Raw genomic sequence first — 16662 nt, 5'->3', positions numbered from 1 at the left:
GCGGACCTCCTCTATTATTTAATTTATTTTTATTTTAGGAGCAGATACATGGCACGATGCCTCATTATACTGTGACTCACTGCACTCTGTATGTTAAACACATAGCTACAAAAATACACAGGTACGCAAACACAACCAATAAACAAACACAGAGAATCCAACCAAATAAAAGTACCATCAAGTAGATACAATCTTTCTCCTGATCACTACATTATATTTATTTCCATTATGAAAAAAGTGATCTCAGTTGTGAGTTGCTCCTGAACAGAGAAGACATTCTGTCCATCATTCATCAAAGTAGTAGTAGTAGTCATCAAAGTAGTAGTAGTAGTAGTAGTAGTAGTAGTAGTAGTAGTAGTAGTAGTAGTAGTGTTTTGTTGTTAATTGTGACCACTAGGAGGTGATACACTGCTACAGACAAGTCAGTATTTCTAGGGATGTTCTGCCAGAATGAATACTTATAATTCCTATTTATAAAATGTTATTGACATTAGTTTATAAATCATCCAAATATAGTTAACAAAACATAGCCCGGGATCAAAGTTTAGTAGGACAGAGTGAGATTGTGGCATACGTATAATTTTCATCTATAAATAAGTTGAACTTTGACTCATATTTGAGTGAATACAAGACATTGCAACCTTTTCACATTGTGATATTTCTGCCTGTGTATTTTTACATTTAGGCTGCAAGTTCTTTGGACACAAATAAAGACGTGTCAGTAGTGGGCGAATTGTGCTCTGGCAGACACAAAGTGACCTCATCACGCAACACTGGAACCATGCAAATCAAGAATGCTCTTGCAAGTACAACAGGTTTTAAAGAAGCACATTTGCTTTTCAGGTCAGAACATTTCCAATGAAAAGCCACTCGGGGGAACAAAGCAACGCAGACGTTTTTCTATTTGAAAAACACACCTCCATATTTATTCATGTGTTTAAACAAGATAAGATACATCATACAGTATATACAAAATCTCAACATTGAAATATCAAAAGAGATAATAATAATAATACAAATATTAATCTTTTTTTTGTATAAAAACCTTTCTTTAAAAAAAGCATCTTATTATAAAATAGGCCAGCTTTTTTAGACTAGCTCAACCCTCGAGTCACCTATTAGGTATTTCATGTGAACGGTGATATTTTTAAATCTGGGTGTGAGGTTATTTTGAAAGAGCTGCATGTGCCAAGCATGTATAGGTTACCTACATAAACGAATTCCCCCGCGCCTGTAAAAGTATGCACTATGTGCATGAGGACCTTTGTGTGCCGTGACTCTAGTGCACCACTATCAGTGGACAGCTTAAATGCATGTATTGTTGATGATGACGAACAAACCATAAGAAGTCTCAAATAGGCCTTTGAGGGAACACATTAGTCTATTCTTCATCCACAACAATTTATAATAATCACCTTTTTTTTTCATCTGAACACATTCAAAGTGTTAACTCAAACATTAATTAACACTCTGCTACATCCAGACTTCAAATTTCCATTGTTGCCATTAAAACAGACACAGAGGAGTGTACACTCTAATACTAGCTGGGGTGCACAGGAAAGGCAGCAGGTCTTTCTCCCCCCCCCCAGAAAAATCCTTTGCATTATCAAGGAGATGCTCAAGATGCAGCAACGTTTGTCATTCCAGCAGTAATAACGTGAGAGTCCCAGTGTTGAATCCTGGCAGCGTGTGTGCTTGCTGTGTGTTACTGGCGCCTCATACAGCTGTGTGGTACGCACTCAGCCTGTTCCTCCAGCTCGGGGCAGGGGACGCCAGCATTGGCCGGCCGCAACAGGATGTAGCGTGTGCGGTGGCGGACGCCGCCTCTGGAGCAGGGGCCGAGACACAAACCCCAGGATGACCAGAGAGACACTTCACAGTCCAACGGTGTCGCTGGACGGAGGGGGGAGGGGTGAGACAGTACGCGTCAATGGAAGACAAGGAGTTCAAGAAATACAAATCCATGCAGAAATAAGGGATATTTATATCAGCATGTGCTTATTATAACTTTCATGTAATGGATGAAGTATAGCATTGTCTGTGCTCCACCATTCATTTAATAATAGTAATACAAATTAAAAAAAAAATGTATTTGTAAAGGGCTTTTAAAGGTTCTCAAAGACACTTTACATAAATAAATAAAATATAATAACACAGTAAAATCATAGTTAAAATCACACATTAAAAGCAGTTCTGAAGAAGTGGGTTTTGGGAAGTGATTTGAATGTAAATTTGAATTTAAAATCATCATCACCGACGTAGGGAGTTACCTGAGAAGAGCCGGGGGTTGATAGAGTTCGGCAGGATATGATTGGACATTGGGGTTTGGCGGCCAGGCGATCTGCTCTGTTGAGTGATCCTGACGCTGGCAATCGGTGGGAGCTCCTTTAAACGTGGATAGAAGAAGGAGTTGGCAGGATGGTTCGGCATCTCAGACGTGATCTGAGCAAAGTCAGCAGAGAGCAGTACGGCATTAATTCACCAGGAGTGCCAGCAGGTTACAGTTATGTAAGAGTCGTCCTTCTCGCTTAAATCACTTCAGGCAGGCACAAGGTCGGCCAAGCAATCATTTAAGCTGAGACAGCAAAGAATGACGTCCAACTCTCACACTGCTAACTTATTCTAAGAAGGGGATGACCTTGCTCTGCCTCACCGTGGAATGAAAGAGCTCACCTTTGTGATGTTTTCTTGGGGGCTCGTTGGGAAGTTGGGAGAAGAGAAAGTGAATCCGCTGTCCGTCCCAGCATCATAAGGCTGGAGGTCAATGGTCACTTCTTGTTTCCACCGGTTGCCCTCGCAGAGGTTTACGCTGTCCACACCAACGAACCAGTCGGGGCTGGGGATTATCTTCACCATTAGGGACAACTGTCGGTCAGAGAGAGAGTGTATAGTTTAGTTTACAGTTCAGACAAACAGTCGGTGCAATAAAAAAGCAGAATTGGAAATACTCGATTATGTGCTCTTATAGACCAAAAGTACTTGATGAGATCAATTATTTATGAATGAATCATGGCTTTTAAATTGAGGAGCAAGGCCATTAAAAAGCTCTTTAACATTAGGATGCTGGATGTGGTCACAGCCGTGCTGGTGTCACGGTTCTGGGAAATGTCAGTCTGTCAGTCTCACTGCACTTTGGTCCAGACTGAAATATCTCGACAGTTACTGGATGGATCGCCATGACATTTGTGACACTGCGATGGTGAACTTGGTCAACCTGCTAACCGCCAAAGACGTTAGCATGGCTGTAGTCTAGACTTTAGGTACCAGCTACATGTCATCATAGCAATATGTGGTGGTGGAGACGCCCACTGTAGCGGGAACTACCACAGACGGAGAACTTTCCCAGGTGTTGAGGACAGATTTAGTCAATAGTGACACAGGATGCAGTCATGAAACGTTGCAGGTGTGTAGTTGAGATGAAAAGGGCCAGTGTGACATGGGTGTGGTGCTAGCGAGGGCGCTGGAAGTATCTTCATACCCAGTGAAATAAACCCTGGTGCATATCATTTGATATTTCCCAATAATGTTTTGCATCATGTTCTGAATATTGATATTGCACTGATGAGTTGATATGGTTTTCTTACTCTGTGTTTGTTTTGTTAAATTGTATCTGTAACTGAAACTAATTCACAATAAAACAAAGGTTGCAATTGATCCCGAGCCAGAGATCTGGAGTAACAAACCAAGTACAGCTGTGATTATTATTATTCTGGCTCCAATCAAAAGCCTAACTTCAGCACTCTAGATGAGTAGAAAAGTAGAAGGGGGGGAAAAATCTGAATAAAAAAACAACATTCAACTGGTCTTACAACAATTAGATTACCTCATCGCAATATTATGCATTATGCTGCCCCCTGTCTGTTGATATATGCCGTGTGTAGAATGATGGAAAGGAAATAAAGTAGTAGGATACACATATACTCCGCTGATGTCAGGATTTATAAAGTTGTAACCTTTAATTGCAGTGACTGGGGTCTGCATGCGCATATATCCTACGCAGGCATGCACCCACTCGGTTTCCTGCAGGGTTAGACTGCGTCTCCTGTGTGATGGATGTTTCCTGAGAGCTGGTGACCTCATACAGGAAGTGGCCTGGGGGTCAGCACACGCTGAGGTGGCAGCCGCCCAGAAAACAGTTTAGAAAAAAAACGCCTCCTCACTTGCGACTCTTGGGGGTAGGATGGGTGGGCTTGGAAAGCTTTTGGATGGCTTGGAAAGGGTGACCTAGAGTCAAACAACGCTGGATAGAAGAGTGCTGGAACGGACATCAAACCGGTTCACCAGGCAGAACAGACCCGCTCCGGGAAAGGAGGCGGGCAGGTAGTGTCAGCATGACACATGGGGTCTGTTTTCCTGCCCGTGACGCACGGAGAAACAGAGAAACAAATCAGAAGCAGCTCTGTTGCTTTTCAGAATCCTCGACTGACCCCCCCCCTCCTTCCTTCCTTTCTTACCCCCCCATCCCCCCCTTGTCCTTTTCAGGCTCTTCTCAAACAGCGGTTTTTCCAAGAAGTCCTATCCTGCTATATCCATTGGGCCACTCAACAAGGATGTCTACTCAGGGCTTTCCCTTGTCACTGGCGTGATCAGTCCATGTTGGTTTGCAATAGACAGGAAGTATCTCTAAACACAGACAGCACAGTTACTCAAAGCTCCCATGATCCCTCACACCTTTTTCCTCCATCACGGCGGGATGGAGTTGACCTTAAAAATGCGCAACTCCGTCCAGTAGAGCAAGTTCCTTAATGCTCAGTTGCTGTTGTCCCAGTTTCTGTGGTGCCACGATACAGACGCTTGCAGGAGAATGCCAACTGGACCCCGAATGGTACTTATTTGCCGTAATCCGTCTGTTTTGAATTACACATTTAACGGCAATGGCACAAGGGTTAGTGAATATGGAGATAGGAATCATATGTGTTTGGGGATTTTTGGGACATTGCGTATGAATGTTTGGGTGTTGGGGGAAGAGAAAAAGGATGGGATTTATATACGAGCAGCAGAGAGAAACAGACGGGCAGAAAAGCAGAATACCAGATGAAGCTGTTGACAGATTCACATCGTTGAGTCTGTCATTGTCACGTTCAAAACAAACACATAATACTCATAGCACGCTCATATTTGCCGCTCCGTCTAGTGATCTAAAAACAGATGGAATCATTTAGGAGCAGCCACAGATATCATGTATCTAGATGACAAGCTGTTAAGCTGCTGTCCATGACAAGTGCTTACCAAGGATGCTCTCCGACAGCGTTGTTTATGATTTTTAAGGGCTCCGGGGCTCAGGCAGTGGAATAACCAATAAACAAATGTAGGTCACCAGACTCTCAGGCAGGCACACACCTATTTTTCTAAAAACTCCAGTGTATGTCTGCCTTTTCTCTTCACCTCTCCACCCCTTGTACATCAGGTGTAACTTTCTAGTTTTAACGTAGGAGGACAGCACAAAGGCCCATTTATTAACCTTACGTTTGAGATGATATGAGGCTTCAGCAGTGACCACACAGAAGTAGCCCAGCCCATCTAACATGGCGTCATGTCGTTTTTATTTACACCAGGTATTACGTGGTAATTGGTGAGCTTTAGAGAAATGCTGGTATGGAGCTTTTGTTTCCAGTCCTTACGCTAAGCTACATCTCTGCAGCCAAAACTCAGCAATTCCCACCAAAAAATAAGGAGGTCTGCGGAAAATGATGCATTTTTGACTTTGAGGTAAACTCTTATAATTCATGTTTTAAAATGTGCTTCATATTTCACACAGAAGTCAAACTTCTGCCGTGGCGAGGGAGAGTTAGATAGATAGCTAGCTAGATAGCTAGATAGCTAGCTAGCTAGCTAGCTAGCTAGATAGATAGATAGATAGATAGATAGATAGATAGATAGATAGATAGATAGATAGATAGATAGATAGATAGATAGATAGATAGATAGAGGCCACCTTACACCACTGGGCCCTCATCCCAGGCTCACAGAGTTCAACGGGACGGGCAGCAGACAGAGAGCAGACCGCCAAGAATGGATGTGGCCGGTTTTGGCCGCAGGACTTCAGCACTTGAGCTAAACATAGTGTGATTGGATAGTGGAAAGAAGTGGTGTAGTGTTTGGGTCGAGCAGATGGACAACATTATGGGGGAAGCCCAGGTCACCAGATGACTGAAGAGATTTCAATCAGACAGTTTTGTGTGACTTCATGTGTCTGACCCGTTTGTGAATGAGTCTGTGCCTACCAGGGAGACCCGGGGCTGCACCAGCAGCTCCGTGGAGCTGTGCCCGATGCCGTTAGGGATGCCGGCCGTTCGGTGCATGGCGCCCACCGCGCGTCTCTTCCTGGCCTCCTTGGACGCCTTCATCAGCTCCACCGTCACCCCAACTTCGGCGAAGCTCTGCACCCCCGAACTCGCTGAAGCACCCTCCTCCCACAGACGAAAATGGCGATTATGGCTGACCGCTAAATGGGAGAGAAGAAACACAAGAAAGGGGAGAAGACAGGAAGTAAGATGCTTATTCACTGGAATGTATATCAATGTCATTGAAGAACCACAGAGCCTCAGCCAGACGGTGAGATCATTTCCACCAAGGAGCCTCTATGTATTTCTACGGCTGCCTCCTACATCCTGCAATTAAACAGACAATTCTGGAGGAATTGCCCGCATGCATTTCTTTGGCATTATTGCACGGTTACAGTTACGTTTCTTTTTCTCCATCTATTGCTGATAAATCCACAACACAGGCTGGAACTGCCAGGAGACAGGTCAGGTTTTTTTTAACAATTTAGAAACCCTTATTGATATGTTTTCATAACCTTGGGGCCAACAGAACTATTTGCTTCACATTCTCATATTTAGTTCTGGTTATCTCGTGAAATCTGTTGAGAATCAAGAGGCCGATTTAGGTTAAACTGTTTGCACGGCGGGTTCTGGAGCTCCACATTGAAACCCACAGAGCCACCGGCCCGGGCCAGTGGTTTTAAGGGCAAAGTAAGGTTAGCCAGAAGCGAGCCGACGAATGCCCTGATGGCTCTGCCTTGCCTCACTTCACAGCGCCGCGTACAGGCACACATACACAAGCAGTGCATTCATACTTAAACACTCTTGACACGTGCATTGAAACACACACTGCACCAAGCCACACACAATCTGCCCAGCACACTTCACACACTATCTTGTTTCTCCCCAAACTGCCATTACTTACGCACTTAATTGCATTTCCATCCTGACAAATTTCCCACAACCATCAGGACCTTGAAACCCAATAACACGTCACGTTTAAGCCCCACCAAAAAAAACGTTCAAGCCACTTCCCACCCTCACTAAATTGCTTGTATTTTTTTTTTCTTTGGCCATGAGAAACTCCATTCCCGCTTACTGGCAGCGTTCTTGGCCCCTTGCCCCCAGGTCCCCTCCGTAAAGCAACATAAAACCACCGCAGGCCCCCCGAAACCCCTCCACAGGTTATGCTTTTCTTTGTGCTGTGACAAACTCCATTTCCAACATTCTTTTTGTCCCAAACCAGCAGACTGTCAGCCCATCGAGGCCGTGTTTTTCTTCTCATTGTCTTCTCATTCCTATGGGGGGGGGGGGGGGGGCATTAAAAGCCATTATGGTTGTGTCAGAATCTCCAGCGCCTGTCTCCATATGGAGTAAGTAGCTCATCATCCTGTGGCAGGGCAGCAGGGCACCAGTGGGAGAGTTGGAAACCAGACAAAGCCAAGGCCGCTACAGACAGACAGACACACACACACACACACACACACACACACACACACACACACACACACACACACACACACACACACACACACACACACACACACACACAAACACTCACACACACACACACGTACAAACATCTGCCAGCCATCCCATGCTCATATGGCTTGGGGATAATAATAATAATAACCCTAAAAAACAGAATAGAGAGGCCTGAATCACCTCTTCTTTCTCCTCCCCCGGACTCTGAGGTAAGTGGTCTGACCCCACCACACCCCAACTATCATCACCCACCTTCACCAGCCCCCGAAACCACTACTCCAGAGTTTACCGCCGACGCTGTGGTAAACCAGCAGAAATGTGGGAAGGAGCGTAGGGGTTGAGTTGAAAAAAAAAAATAAAAATTAAGAGCGGTATAAAGATATGGCTGGACAGACGTTTGAAGGAAAATCCATCTGGTAGCATTTAGACTTTGTCTTTCTTATTGCTCTCTGCTTCTCGCTGCTTTGCTCATTAGCATCACTCACCCCTGTATATGTAGGATAGGAGTATGCTGACAATGAGGCACTAAACCTCTGATACACGGTGGCGAGCCAAACATCTGCCTTTAGCTAAAACTTAATGCAACTGTGGTCACCATCTCTGTGTCTGGTTCGTCTGCATTTTAACACAAAAACTATGCATGGGTAAATATTAACCGCTGACTCCTCACTGTTGCAGTTGCATTGCCAGGTGTTAGAGGTAAAACTTTCCATGAGAAATGGCTGATTTTCTAACGATGAGTAATACCTATGAGTTTGGACCACTGTGCAGGGGGTCGGAACAGCGGATACTGCTTGGGGAAGGCCTGTGGGCTCCAGTGACCTGTAAAGACCAGGATGTAGGAAGCAGGACCCTTGGCCGTGCATTCGGTCCCATTGAGAGGCCGCAAAGGCCCAGCAAAAGTGAGGCAGAGCTTCAGAAGTACAACCAGGAGCTGCTGCAGCCAACCGCAGGTCAGGTGCTCTGATGACATCATCTGAAAGAAATGGAGAAATGAAAAAGTACCGTTAAACATGTGGGGATATTTTAAAAATCGAATGCTGCCGAAGAAGTATGGCAGACGTACTTTGGCATGTAACCACTGTCCATCAGCAAGCAAATAAAAGGCTCTTAACATGAACATTGAGGAAACCAAACCCAGACAATCCTGGAAAATCAGTACGAAAGGGGGGAAATTCCACTACCCTTCCACAACACATCCATTTTATCTAAGAACAAAGCTGATTGAACCCGCTGACACCGGCGGCTTTGATTGAAAATAATGCTCCGATCCACCCTGGGTTGGGCTGAGTGTGTGTTGGTCCCGAGCCAATATGTGGCCGCACGGTAAAACGGTTAGCACTCAGCACTGTAACGTCTTCCGTGGCATCCGTGTTTATTTTTGTTTTAAGGCCAGCTTGCTTCTGTTCTGTCCTTAAAATAAAACAACATGGATGACATCTTTGGGGACGGATGTAAATCCTGTCTGCCCTGCTGAGCTCACCGACTGACCATCCACTGACCACCGGCTGCTGAGTCAGACTCACTCTATTATTAGAGGCTCAGAGGAAGGTGACGTGCATCATAACTGCTCGGAAATATGTTTCATTGTGTTGGGCTGAAGGGTTTGCTCGATGACGCTGCTCCTGCAAGACAAATGTAATGTCCCTGCATCTGAACACACATCCCTCCATCCCATCCTCCTCTGAACACTCATCCCTCCATCCCGTCCTCCTCTGAACACACATCCCTCCATCCCATCCTCCTCTGAACACACATCCCTCCATCCCATCCTCTTCTGAACACACATCCCTCCATCCCATCCTCCTCTGAACACTCATCCCTCCATCCCATCCTCCTCTGAACACACATCCCTCCATCCCATCCTCCTCTGAACACACATCCCTCCATCCCATCCTCCTCTGAACACACATCCCTCCATCCCATCCTCCTCTGAACACACATCCCTCCATCCTATCCTCCTCTGAACACACATCCCTCCATCCCATCCTCCCCTCCACCATCTACTCCCGTATCCCCATCCCACCTCTGCTCTCCAGCAGCTGAGACAAACAATCCTTCCTGTTGTGTGTGAGAGAATCTGTGAAAGCACGGAAACAAATACTCCATCTTAATTTATTCCAGACTTGTTTTTTTGTGTTTTTTTTAAAGGCTGCATTCAAAATGTGTGCAATGAAATGTCCATGGAAACTACCAGAAGTCATTTGGCAGCAGTTTTATTGTTTCTATAAAACGTATAAAGGTGTGATATAAACGAGGGATGCGTGCGCGTTTATACACTTTTGCAAATACTTCTTTAAATACTTTAAGTGATGTCGGTTCACCGTCTCCCCATTTCATTGAAGAATGCTCCAGACGAGTGTTCGTGACTTGATGACAGATATATTTCTCTGCGTTTGCGTCTGCAGAAAGGGAGAACGGCTGCAGCCAGTTTCTGTGGGTTACCATACTATAACTAAACCCCCAAGCAGCTGCAGAATGCAGACATTTAAATCTCAAACACACACATGTGCACACAAATACACACACACACACCCGACACTCATGTCCAGCTGCACATTGTCCCTGAAGTCTATTTCCAGAGGTCAGATTGTATTACTTTGCCAATATAGCTGCAAAACTTTGACACTTTTCTGACCACGGCCTATATATGTCATTGTGTGTTTGATCAATTCCCCGTCCCCATGAAATGTGTATTAACCACTGCAGAGTTTTAACAGCCAGCCATAAAAATACCTCGAGAGACACACAAAGCCCAGCTTTGAACTCACTGCTCAGTCATCCGATCGCCTCACTGGTTGCGACTTTGCTGCCTTTCAAATGCTTCATCATGCAACTAGTTCCCCAAAGAAAGTCTTTCACTCTTTTTGGATGCTCTTTTGGTTTTAATGGAGTTCACCATGGAGGTTCTTCACATCAGTATGTGATCTCAGCTGCTACTGTCCGTGATGTCTTAGTATAGAAAAGGAGGTCAGTGCTGTCACCGGCTCCTGCAATGTTTACGTTTTTCCACACACTCACACATTCCAGACAAGATTTTAAACTGGAATTTCACACGTTCACCATCTTCCTTCCCCCCCTAAAAGGGATTTGCTTCTGATGAACTGTAAGTGCAGTCTGGTAATGGCTTCCATGCTATTTCTGTTGTTAATCATGAATCAGACGATCCTATTCTTCACTGAGACTTCTGCAAACCCGCCGGCCGGCCCGCCTTCTGAACTTGTCCCACTGACACTTTAACACACTGAAGAGACATTTCTTAAATTCCCACACTGACACACTGAACTTTATCAGTCAACACACACACGCAGACCGCAGACCTGCCGCCGCTCCTGAAAACGCATACGAAACAAAACCGTATGGTGTTTATTGATGCATCCAGAGGCACACACAATGATTATCAGTCGACATCCAGTTTACACCGCGCAGACCTGCCCTCATCACTCAACATAAACAGACACACGCAGCAGTTTTTTCAGGCACAAGGCACAATAAAATGAGGGCATGCGTTGCAGAGCCAAATGTGGCGGCTGCCGCCCCATGGGCACCTTCGCTGTGTAATTACAGCAGACTCATGCAGAGATAATACACACATTCGACTCAGCTCATATACACAGGCATTCAGGTATGCGCACAAGTGCAGATTCGTGCACACCGCGGGAGGTATGCTCATTTTTATTAAGGGGATGGTGGGGCGGTAATTAGCTGTTTTCCCTGAGATTTTCCTCAAAAATCTGTTGTTGGGGCAGCGTTGAAATGAGGGGTTCTGCTGAGAGAAAACACAAATGCATCCCTCTCTGTCTTGAACGAGCCTTTAACACACTCCCAATGTTCATATGAGTGTATACACACAGACAGACAGACACACTCAGCCGTGCACGCATCACAACAGGAGGTCAGAAACTTGACTTTTCCTGTGCAGGCGGAGAGGAAATCACGAAGGTGTAGACAGCAGTTCAGACGGAGGGAGAAGCAAGGATGGCATGCAGATTTTGGTTTGCCTGAAGGTACAGCCACAATTTCAGCAAAAAAAGACCGGGACAGATGGACAGAGTATGTATGTATATCTGTATATTTTATATGTAACAATGAAGGTGAAGTAACTGCTGATGCAAATCAATAAAGATGTGTGGATTTTGTGGAAATAGGTTTGGGTTCAGGGTTACCTTAAACAAAAAGATGCAATTTAACAACAAAAAATGCATGAGGACAACCTATTTTGTGGTATTTCTACTTGTACTTGCTCCAAAAATACTCTACTTTTTACACAACACTGATGGCTGTAATTACTGCTTAAAAACGCGATATTCTTCTGAAACATGAGGCTTATCACTCAGATGTGTACGTAAGTTAAAACTGTCTAAAAGTGATGCTTTAAAATGTGGCTTACATGTTAATTCACCAGTCTTAATAATTCACAGTATTTACAGTATTTACAGTATGATCACAAACTTGTATTTTACATAACATTTTGAGTACTTTGTTGTATTGTTACCTCTACTCAAATAAAGAATATCATTCCAACAGTATCTTCCGCAGGTAAAGATATCAAAAAAAGAGAAGAAAAAAAAGCCTTCACACTTGCATGTGTCCTCTCAGCCTGAATGTGGAGAATGAATGGAGACTCGGTGTGTGTGTCCTACCTGTGTTGGGTCAATCAGCCACTGACAGAGAGAGAAGCTGCAGCAGAATCACAGCGTCGGGCTCTCAGAGAGGAAACAGCTACTCACTCTACCTCTCTCCTCTCGCTGGTGCAGCCTTATCAGCCTTTATCCCTCTATCCTCTGTCTTTATCTCCTTTCTCTCCTCCTCCCTTCTCTCTCATTGTATCTCCTCATATTACCTCTCTTTCTGTCACTGCCTCTCGCTCCCTCCTCCCCCCTCCTCCTCCTCTCCTCTCCCCCTACCTCTCCTTGTATGGAAAGGCAGTTAACACTCCTCTTCTCCACCGTCCCTCTCTTCTCTCCCTCTATCTTTCTCCCTTTCTTTCCAGTCTTTCGGTGGCTGTGTAAACTCAGCAACCTCATTGCTGACAAGGTAATCAACACCACATTGGCCTCTCTTAACATCCACCACTCAGCATTGTGTATTTTCCTTCCTCTGTTCTTCTGAGCACGCCGTCAGACTTCAGGGGTGTGGGTTGCTGAATAATGGCAGTAAAGCGGGAGATAAATGAAATGAGGAATAGCGCTTACGCACAGACATGCAACCTGGACGGCAGACGAGTGGAGGTTTTTTTGGACAGAAGCGCAGGCATTCATTTCTGCAGTTCATTTACTGATTGGACATCGCAGAGAATCAAGGGCTTTTTAAATGGTTGCCTGTCTCCCCCCCCCCCCCCCCTTTTTTCCAAGTATTCCTGACCTGTGGCAGATCCAGCTGTGAGCTCAGCTGAGGAACCCCGCTTCCTTTGGGTCAGGGCGAGTGTTTCAGAAGACGTGTGGTTACCAGTTCCCACAGCTGGTACACACATGGACAACCAGGGAGGTTTCTGTTGCAGGCCGACGCTCACTTATCAATATGTCAAGGCTCAGACGAGAGTGTGTTTGTGTGTGTGTGTGTGTGTGTGTGTGTGTGTGTGTGAGAGAGAAAGTGTGAAATCTATAGGAACCTTTCTTACTCTCCTGATTATTATCCACGGCACGACAAAAGCAGTCAGCCTATATTTCATGGAACAAACTACTACACACACACACACACACACACACACACACACACACACACACACACACACACACACACACACACACACACACACACACACACACACACACACACACACACACACACACACACACACACACACACACACACACACACACACACACACACACACGGTGGTCGTGATCTAATGCGCTTTAGCCAGCGCTGAAATCTGCAATATCGCCTCGACCTGGCTAACGTCAGCCAGACCCTAAAGACACTCTGGGATTGAACACCAGCAGACCTTTAAATCCATCCGGACACGTCACTGTATGGCTATGAGGAGAGATGATGAAGAGCAGACAGAGGAAGAGGAGTTCGATGTGGATCGGGTAACATATTGCACTTCATGTCCTGCAGTCATAAACTATCGAATAAACAATTACAACCATTTGTTCCTCCTCATCTCTTTCCCCCTTCTTTGTCTCTAAAATCATTACTGTCTGTCTGTATGTCTGACTGTCTGTCTGTCTGTCTCTGTAGTTGAAAGTAGGTTACGGGAAAAACCCAGACCTCCCTTTCTGCCCACTGATTAATGACGGTGACTTCAGCATCCAGAGCGACTCGTTAATGTAAAACATCATTGACACACTGTCAGATACACAGGTGTGTGTTCCACTTAAATTAAAACTCTTCAGCGCACACACACACACACACACACACACACACACACACACACACACACACACACACACACACACACACACACACACACACACACACACACACACACACACACACACACACACACACACACACACACACACACACACACACACACACACACGGCGTCAGGCATTACCAGATACAGCAGCAGAAAGGCTTCAGACGCCTGACTGATGCAAATCTCCGCGATAGCTGAGCGTTTTCTTCCCGTCAACCGCATACAAACGTCAACGTGACACGGGCCAAGTGAGTGAAGCAATGAAAGGAAAACTCTGAGCTAATCACCGAGTGTTTGGCCGGGGCCATACTCACTCCAGCGTCTCAGCTTCACCGCCACAAACCCTCTAGGATCCTCAGACAGACAGACAGACAGACAGACAGACAGACAGACAGACACCAGGAAAGGGTAGCATAAAGAACAGATGGATATTATTGACTGTGTGTTGTTTTCCATTATGACATGTCTTTGATGAACACTCAACTCTGATTGGTCGTTCTGCAGTCTGTTATTTCTTTATAGCAGACTGCTGCTGTGGACACAGTTGTGGAGTTTCCACACAGTGAAAGGATATAATAATTTTTAAATCAAATATTTTGTGTGTGTACAATGATTGATTTCCTCAGTAAGTAGCCCTGTAACAAGCAGGATAATGTACAGCCAACCCCACCAGTGTGTGTCAGTGCAGTGCCAGGCAAGAGTTTGATTGACAGATGGTTCATCCAATCGCCTGCCAAGTATTTCTTTAAAAGCGTCTGCCCTTTTCCAAACAGTTTAAAAGGACGGCTTCTCGGACGGTTCTGTGTGACAAACCATCTGTTGGGTCAGATTAATGGGATTTGATGACATTAAATTAAGGAAACACAGAATACGACCTGCCTTTTATTCTCAGGCAATAGGTTGTTTATTCTGCTCAGACAAAAGATGTTTTAAAACAGGAAAGCAAAGCTGGCTGCAGTCTGACAGTGATGCAACATCTGAATTATTCAGTGTCTGGAATAATATTCAATCATTCTAACCGAAGGCAAATATTTATCCACTCTGCTTTGGGGTTGGTAGTACGCTTCCAAGTGGATAGGTCATCTGTCTTGGGACTAATTCATCACACAGACATGTAGGCAGAAGCATGCATGTACTAAGTTTGTACCCAGCAGCAGCACAGGGAATCAGATCTCCCATCTGACAAATCTGTTCCTAGACCTGATCCTCCTCCTCCTCCTCCTCCTCTTGAGCTAAACAAACAAATAAAAAAACTGTCTGCACAGCATGGGAGATGACAGGGGTAACGTATGACGCTGGGAGAGGTGGATGATGCTCCGCTACACTTGGTTTCACAATCTCAAGTGGGATTTAGGAAGCGATGGGTGTGTTTGAAGTGCGTGTGTGTGTCTGGTCTGTTAAAATACCGCTCGTACCCTCTGCCCTTCTCCGACTACACACACTTGTGTACAGATGCTGTTATGTAACATGGCCGTCCCTCGCAGCACAGTAGGTTAAAAGTATATTATGTTCTGGTTCCCAGAATCCATCATGAAAAATAATTATATTTATATTATTAGATTATAAGGCAATATCTACTCGTAAGTCAACTCTGCTTTTCAACACTTTGGTCCAGACTGAAATATGTGAACAACTATTGGATTGATGAATCCGACTGACTTTGGTGAACCCCTTACTTTTCCTATAGCGTCACCGTGAGGTTGACACACGTCCATTTAACTATTGGACTTTGACATTCATATCCTCCTTCAGATGAATTGTAATAACTTCAGTGAGCCCTTCTCTTTTCACCATCATCAGGTCAGAGTTCTGTCCAAGAAAACTAATGACATTCCCATCAGCCTCAGCTGTACCTTTATGTTCTGGTGAATATTGTCACCATTAAACCTGCCAAACATCATGTTAACATAAACATTTAGCTATAAGCATGGCTGTAGACTTCACATTAGGAGGAGACGGTGCATTGTATAAAACAACCATTAATAACCTGACATGATCTTTGTAGACAATAAGAAGACTATTTATTTTAAGTGGAAACAATACAATCATTTTTAAAGTCATCTTTAGATCTTTTTAGAAGTAAATATCCAGAGTTATGTACATTTACATTTATATTAAAGGGAAACTCCACCGGTTTTACATATCAAAGTGTGTTTACGGGTCTTGGGGAGTTCCATTGCTTAAGGGAAAAACAATGCGAGGGTTTCAGAAGAAGCTGAGAAATGCCCTCATGTGATCCAAGATGGAGTGGAGTTAGAAAGAAGAGGGCTTACCAGGTCTTCTGCTCTTCATAGCATAACACGCTCAAATCTCTGACCAAACTGCCCGTGGTGGAGTTGCATTGTGGGTAGGCACCTGGTTTTAACAAGAAAGAATTAATGGAATAAAAACAATTATCCTTGATTTTTGTAAATGCTCATCATGAGTCTGGCAAATGTTACAAGAGTGCATCGTTTAATAATAGTCGTCTAATAACATGTAGACACGCCTTGTCCAGAATCCTGTCAAAGCAAAAGAACATAGCACCGGTTATAGGGCTGAAAATAA

The 16662-nt window shown here is 44.6% G+C and overlaps 1 protein-coding gene across 1 annotated transcript; it reads right to left on the bottom strand.

Annotated features, from left to right (window-relative positions):
- Nucleotides 1-985: 985 nt before the first annotated feature.
- On the bottom strand, nt 986-12534 carry spon2a (spondin 2a, extracellular matrix protein). Its single transcript, XM_084009799.1, has 6 exons — nt 12392-12534; nt 8496-8724; nt 6225-6445; nt 2674-2865; nt 2271-2442; nt 986-1893 (listed from the first exon to the last, which is right to left on the bottom strand). The coding sequence occupies exons 2-6, from the start codon at nt 8722-8724 to the stop codon at nt 1706-1708; spliced, it is 1002 nt and encodes a 333-aa protein (XP_083865925.1). The 5' UTR covers nt 12392-12534; the 3' UTR covers nt 986-1705.
- Between the last annotated feature and the right edge of the window lie 4128 nt (nt 12535-16662).

Source organism: Eutrigla gurnardus, assembly GCF_963514095.1.
Source record: "Eutrigla gurnardus genome assembly, chromosome: 5".
Lineage (NCBI taxonomy): Eukaryota > Metazoa > Chordata > Actinopteri > Perciformes > Triglidae > Eutrigla > Eutrigla gurnardus.
Note: the sequence above shows the minus strand (reverse complement) of the source record. Positions and strands in the feature narration are given on the sequence as shown.

Bases quoted from the DNA above. Each gene is read 5' to 3' on its own strand.
- spon2a (XM_084009799.1), bottom strand. From the start codon at position 8,724: ATGATGTCATCAGAGCACCTGACCTGCGGTTGGCTGCAGCAGCTCCTG. The intron at 6,446-8,495 runs GTATTACTCATC...TCTCCCATTTAG, and splicing joins ACAGTGGTCCAAACTCATAG to CGGTCAGCCATAATCGCCAT. The intron at 2,443-2,673 runs GTGAGCTCTTTC...GACTTTGCTCAG, and splicing joins CCCAAGAAAACATCACAAAG to ATCACGTCTGAGATGCCGAA.